The 6054-nt window shown below is 45.6% G+C and overlaps 1 protein-coding gene across 3 annotated transcripts; it reads right to left on the bottom strand.

Moving 5' to 3' along the window:
• Window positions 1-330: 330 nt before the first annotated feature.
• Window positions 331-5851, bottom strand: FBXL8 (F-box and leucine rich repeat protein 8). 3 transcript variants are annotated; one of them, XM_080637481.1, is made up of 3 exons: window positions 5817-5851; window positions 2570-2800; window positions 331-2042 (listed from the first exon to the last, which is right to left on the bottom strand). In XM_080637481.1, the coding sequence occupies exons 2-3, from the start codon at window positions 2731-2733 to the stop codon at window positions 1067-1069; spliced, it is 1140 nt and encodes a 379-aa protein (XP_080493607.1). In that variant the 5' UTR covers window positions 2734-2800; window positions 5817-5851; the 3' UTR covers window positions 331-1066. The 3 variants fall into 3 exon arrangements, with proteins under 3 accessions (XP_080493607.1, XP_080493605.1, XP_080493606.1); XM_080637479.1 differs by lacking the exon at window positions 5817-5851 and adding an exon at window positions 4717-4838; XM_080637480.1 differs by lacking the exon at window positions 5817-5851 and adding an exon at window positions 4479-4518.
• Window positions 5852-6054: the final 203 nt, after the last annotated feature.

Raw genomic sequence — 6054 nt, 5'->3', positions numbered from 1 at the left:
GCACAGCAATGCCTGGTTGGTGAAGACACAGGAATTGCTGTTTTGGAATCACCTTGTCCTAAACTTTGGCTGGCACAGATAAACAAGGGCTGGCCAGATCTCAGGACTGCACATCTCCAGCAAGGTTTTGAAAAGTCAGAATTGTAAGCTGGTTTGGCTACAGATCCCATGTTACTTGTCAAGATAAATTATTTGGCTTTTGGGTGAGAAGAAAGGTTGATAAAAACAGCTACACGTAGAATATAGATGACAACAATATTTTTATTTTTATTATTTCTTCTTATTGTTGTTCTTATTATAAATGCTTTAGATAGCTCTAAATAGGTGCTCCCAGTGTAGCTTTATCCCAGGGTCATTTCAACTCAGAAACTGCTTTTCAAATATCATTCACCAAATTTTTTGTTACAATAGACCAACACACATATCTCCTAATTCAGAGGCAAGATAATTTGCATGCGAATGCAGATATCAGATGCAAAAACTGTTAGTTCTCTTGATGCTCCTGAGAAATACTAACAATGTAACAAAAGCAAAGGTCTTTGCATTCAAACTTACAACCTGGAAATTTGCATTTCTGAGCAAGAGAAAGACAAGATGGACAAGTGAATTTGCAGACTACATGCCTGTTATAACTACCTGGTGAATTATTTTCCTTCAGTGCTTTTTCTTCTGCTTGAATTTTCTAACATAATTCAGCTCCTGTTCTATCCCTCCAAGCTGGAAGTTACCTGATAACAGGTGAGCTCACCATCACAGAAATGCTAAAAGAGGAATTATCAAGGTTAGAATGGATTTTCCATCAGATGACCACAGTTCATTTCTATAGCTCACTGAATCTGCATGGCTATGTACCCCACTGGGCAGGAAATGGCTGCATTGATGCTGCCACCTCCTTAACTGTCTATTTAAGTGGTTGCTGGGTGCCTGACACAAAGTGCTTGACTTCAAGATTCTTTTAAAATGCAGAATCAAAAAATGAAGTTTCACTGAGCTCCTCAGTAAAAACCTGCAAAGGGTAAATCTGGCTTTCCTGCTACACAAAGAAGCAGAGAACTAAAAAGACTGGTCACTGAACTGTTACTGGTTTCCAGGGGTGCCTTTCCTTGGTGACCTTCAGAGTGTACTGTTTCAGATGGGGGCAGTGCATGAGGAATGCTTCTACCACCTCCTGGCTGACCACACAGTAGCAGTGGATCTCCAACAGATTTCTGCACTGTCTAGCCAGATCCACCAGAGATGAATTTAAGTCCTCCGAGGAGGTGGTTTGCAGCGTCAGCTTCTTTAAAGTACTGCTGTAGTTCTGGGTGACAAACCTAATCTGATTTATCATGTAATTATAGGTGTTAAGTTGCAGTGTGCTCACAGGTATATTCAGCTTTAGGATGCATGGTATTTTGCAGGCAGGGACTGTATGATCAAACTCTAGGTCTACACAGAGTTGAGGATGCTTTTGGCTTACAGCAGCCCAGAGCTCTTCTGAGATCACTGGAATATATTTATCCAGACGTTCACAGAAAATGTCTAAATGGGTGAAAGCTGCTCTTTCAGGCTTAAGCAGTTCCTCAAACACATCGTCAGACAAACTGGCATAGTAAACCCCCAAGGCTGAGAGTTTGGGACATGCTCTGAGAACTTTCCTAATGGTGTCTGGAGCCACGTTGCACACCAGGGTGCGGTTGTTGATGAACAAACTGCGCAGGTTTGGGTTAGTGGTAGCTAAGAGCTCAACAAGCTCATCATTGAGAGTGAAAGGCATTTGCCGAAAATCAATATGCTGAAGATCTATCTGGTTTTTAGTGTCACACATATTTTGTATGCTCTGTAGAATGTCCTGGCCAGAGTAGAAATAGGGGTTCTCCCCGCGGCACACAACGCACAGCTGCTGCAGCTTGTGGTTCTTCTTTGCCAACACATCCAAGATGCGTCTCACATTCTTCCGGTTGACCTCTTTGGACTGGTCAAACACGATCTTCAAGTGCTTGATTTGGCTGAGGAACTGGAGCAGGCTCTGCAGCATGCCTTCCTCATCCTCCGAATCACAGCTGGAAGGGGAAAACAAACTCTCAGTCACTGTGAATGCTGAGCTTGGTGACCACAGAGCAGACACTCTCCTTTACTAGTGCTTCTGCAAACATCAACAAGATCCTCCAGGCGTTTCTTCACACTCGTTGCCTGGAGAGTCACTATGAGGCCAAACACTGAAGGAGTCAGGAGGTCAGAAGAGTCAGTTCCCAGAAAGATCCATCAGAGAAGCATCAGGAGAAGTACAACGATTCAGTAACTTTGTCCCCTGTCATTTACAAATAGCAACTTGCAACAATGTACCTAAGAATGTAATATTTCCCACAGAACTCAAACCACTAGCAGCAACTGAAAAAACACAGCATATAACACAATTTTCTCTATTATATAAACAGATGCCAGACATGTAAGATAATATCATCACACATAGAAGTCACAATGTCAATAATGTCATAGCAAAGCGATGGAAATGTTTGACATGCACTGGAAACAATGATCTAGTTACACCTGCAAAGACACTTGGACATTAGAACCCCATTCCTCTTACCTGATCTCTGTGAAGTACCAGACAGAGCTAGAAGATACAGCTGCAGCCCATTGTCTGCACACCTGGAAGACTGCGTATCTATCTCGAAGAGAAAGATAATGGAAAATCTGGATAAGGATTTCTTCTGGGATGCAGTTCCACAGTTCTGGAGCTGGAGCAGGCATTTTCCTGATTCAGCCAAGAATAAAAGTGGGAGAAACTTCCAAAACAGCAATTAATTCTCAAAAGTCTCTGTTCAGAAAAACAAAACAAGAAAAGACAGACACACATTAGGATTTATTTATCAAACCAGTGCAGCAGGATCATAAAAGAGGTCAAAATCTTTTCCATTTTGAAATTCCACTGAATTTTGAAATTGAACACAAGAATTAGGAAATCTATTGGCCAGTTGTTTTGCACAGTTTTTTCAACCAGTCCTAAGAAGCTGGGTGATACTTTACAGGAGAAAACAGCCTCACATATCCATTTTTTACTGACAGTGATGCAGAAGGCCTATTGTAGAGACCAGTAGTTGAATTACAATGGTTCTTGTGTGTGATGAGATCTGAAAGTCTGAAAAAAATGTTTCATTACTGTGAACCCAGTTCTCAGAAATCTACGTTTCATGTGAAATCTAATGCAAAAGAGTAAGTGCCCAGGAAGAAGGCTGAGGTTTGTAGCATCAGACTACCTAACTTCATTTGCCTTCTTCCAAAGTGTGTTGTACTCATCTTCTGGATTCCCACACAAATAAAACCATCAACATGACATATTTTTTCAACCCTCTCATAAACAAGTGAGGGATTTTTGAATGCAAACACTCCCCTTCCTAGGCTAGCACTGGAGTGTGGAACTCAATCTCAGTTTCATGGCATGCCTTCCCACTTTTGAAGCCCCAGGCCCTGGCATCACAGCATTATCCCAGCATCACTGGTTTCAGTTGAATGAAAATCTGCACTTCTAGATATCCTCAAAGCAGGATAAGAGTTGAAACCATGAAGGAAGTAGGGAGTAATGATGCAGAGAGGAACACAAGTGCACATTTTTCTAGAATAGCTTTGAAGTGTGACTCATTTGAGTGTGAGGTGGCAGGAGCATAGCAGCTCTGCTATCTTATCTACCATCGTATCAGTGACAACCCCCTTTCCACCCAGCTAGAGCTACAACAGCCAAGGGCTACAGTTCTGCTTCCTTCCCAGGAACTTGCTTTAGCATTTTCTCTGACAATCACCTCAGACTTTCCCACTTTTAGCTGCTTTTAACACTGCCTGTAATACGTGTCTGTCAAAGTCATAGAATCAGGCAGGTTGAAAAAGCCCTTTAAGATCACCACGTCTAACCATTACCCCAGGACTGCCAAGTCCACCGCTAAACTATGTCACTAAATGTTAAACTGCTCATTGCTCCGCATGAAATCTCACATGCTCAGCTCCTTTAATTTTCACTATGATATTTTTCCTTAAAGCCTGAGCCCTTGGAGCCATGTAAAAAGGACCCTGACTCTCTTAGAAAGTAAGAGTGATGTAGTGATTGCCTGGAAAAGCTTAAAAACATGGCCTGAGAGCAGGAAGGCAGGCAGAAAGTCAAAATTATTAGTGTTACTTCAACGAAGCAAATGACTCAGCCACTGAGAAGCAGGGTTCATGGCCGGCGAGTGCGGTGGCTTGGCTTAGTTCCAACTTGGGTGCCTGCCCCAGTGAGGACGGCAGGGTTCGGATCTCACAGGACAGGGGGGTGCTGCTGGCCGCGGCGCTGAGCTTCGTCAGCTCTCAGCACAAGGAAGCAGGCTGGGAGCGAGCGGCCGCGGCCTAAACAGGAACAGGCGGTGCTCTGCTCAGGCGAGATGCCCAGTGCTGTGAGCAGGCAGCACAGCGAAGCCCCCGCCGCAGCATCCCCGCCAGTAACCGCGGCAAGAGCACAGCTCTCGTACCTCTTGTTCCTCTTGGAGCAGAGCCCCTCATCCTCTGCGCTGGCTGCCCGCGGCTCCCAGCTCCGGCTGCGCCCCAGAGGGAGGAGCGGAGGAAGAGATACTAAAAATAACAGCAGGGAGAGAGGCCCCTTCCCTGCCTGGATGCTGTGCTCTCCTCGATGGGAGTGCCCGTCCTCCTCCTGCTCCAGCACCCACACCCACTTAACACCCCACTTCCCTGAACGGCCCCAGTATTTACCCTTCCACACTGCAGCTGCCGGCTTAAGGGGAGCCTGTCCTGCCCCAGCCAAGGATTCTCCATGAAGACACACCGCTGCATCCAGACACCCAAGTCCCGCTAAGCCCAGCCACCCCTCACCCTGGAATCTTTCCTTACCAAGTGGGAAGCAACAGGGTGAAACACCAAGTGCTTATCAAACACTTGGACTTCACCCAGTGGGTTGCTCCCTGAAATTCTTCACTCAGCAGAGTTAGAGAAAGAGGAACTCGGGTCTCAGCCACCTCTTCAGGTTTTTAACCACACATATATACAGAACAGATTACCTTCAAGGAGAAAATGCTCGTGGGACCTGTGTGGGTGATGGTCCCTGCAGCACCTCACCCTGCTTCCTCCAGTGTTCAGTAATTATTCACCCAACCAATCATCATTTCACCTCACACTGCTTTGCCACCTGGTTCTGGGAGCTGATTCAGGCTTGCTTTTTGTAGGGAAAGGCTGGGATGTCTGGGCTCATTTAACTCCATTAACCCTTAAATGCATGAACTCATGTATTGCTTCTTGAACTTTCAGCAGGTAAATGCCTGGTACCCAGAAGTACTGGCAGCACTGGTGCTGAAGGGGCTGGTGGGTGCTGCCTGCCCCTCTCCCTGCAAACCACAGCACCCAAGAGACCAGCCTGGATTAACTCCTTTCAGTGAAGTTTTTCCTTTGACAAACAAAAGAGCTTATATTGTTAAAATACTATTGTTGTAAAATAGCATTAAATCTACATGTATTACATATACATATGTATATATAAGAAATGTTTTAGAATGCTTTCCACTTCTTTTTGAATGTCAGGTCTCTGGAGAGCCTGCACAAACTTATTGCCGAGCCAGAGTGACAGCAGCAAGCATGTAGGTATAAAACCCAGCCCCAGGCCCTCACTAGCTGAGGACAAGCAAGAGAGCTGCTGCTGTTCCCCCTCTGCTTGTGGGAGGACACCTAGGCAAGACAAACACTGCCTGGGCAGGAAACTGCTAACAGAGGTTCGTCAACGGAGACCCAAATCCAGCTCCTTGCTTTGCTCACTATAGAACCCCTCATAGACTCGGGAAAAGCTGCTTTATGCTCCCTACCTGTGCACTCAGTTTGTCAGAGGAGCACTGTGGAGTTAACAGCTTCAGCTGGCTCAGAAAGAGGCGGGAAATCATTCAGGTGTCACTGCAGGAAGGACTAAACCAGAACACCCAGCAGAATTCAGCAGCCATGTTAACACCATCACCTCACAGCTCCTGTGGGAGAGACACAAGGGCCAGCCCCATGTCTCCATCTACTTGCACAGCTCAGCATCACCGCTGCTTTTGCTCAGCAGGG

This window comes from Psittacula echo (assembly GCF_963264785.1).
Source record: "Psittacula echo genome assembly, chromosome: Z".
In the NCBI taxonomy this organism is placed as follows: domain Eukaryota; kingdom Metazoa; phylum Chordata; class Aves; order Psittaciformes; family Psittacidae; genus Psittacula; species Psittacula echo.
The sequence above is the reverse complement of the archived record's forward strand: the minus strand, read 5'-3'. Positions and strand labels throughout refer to the sequence as shown.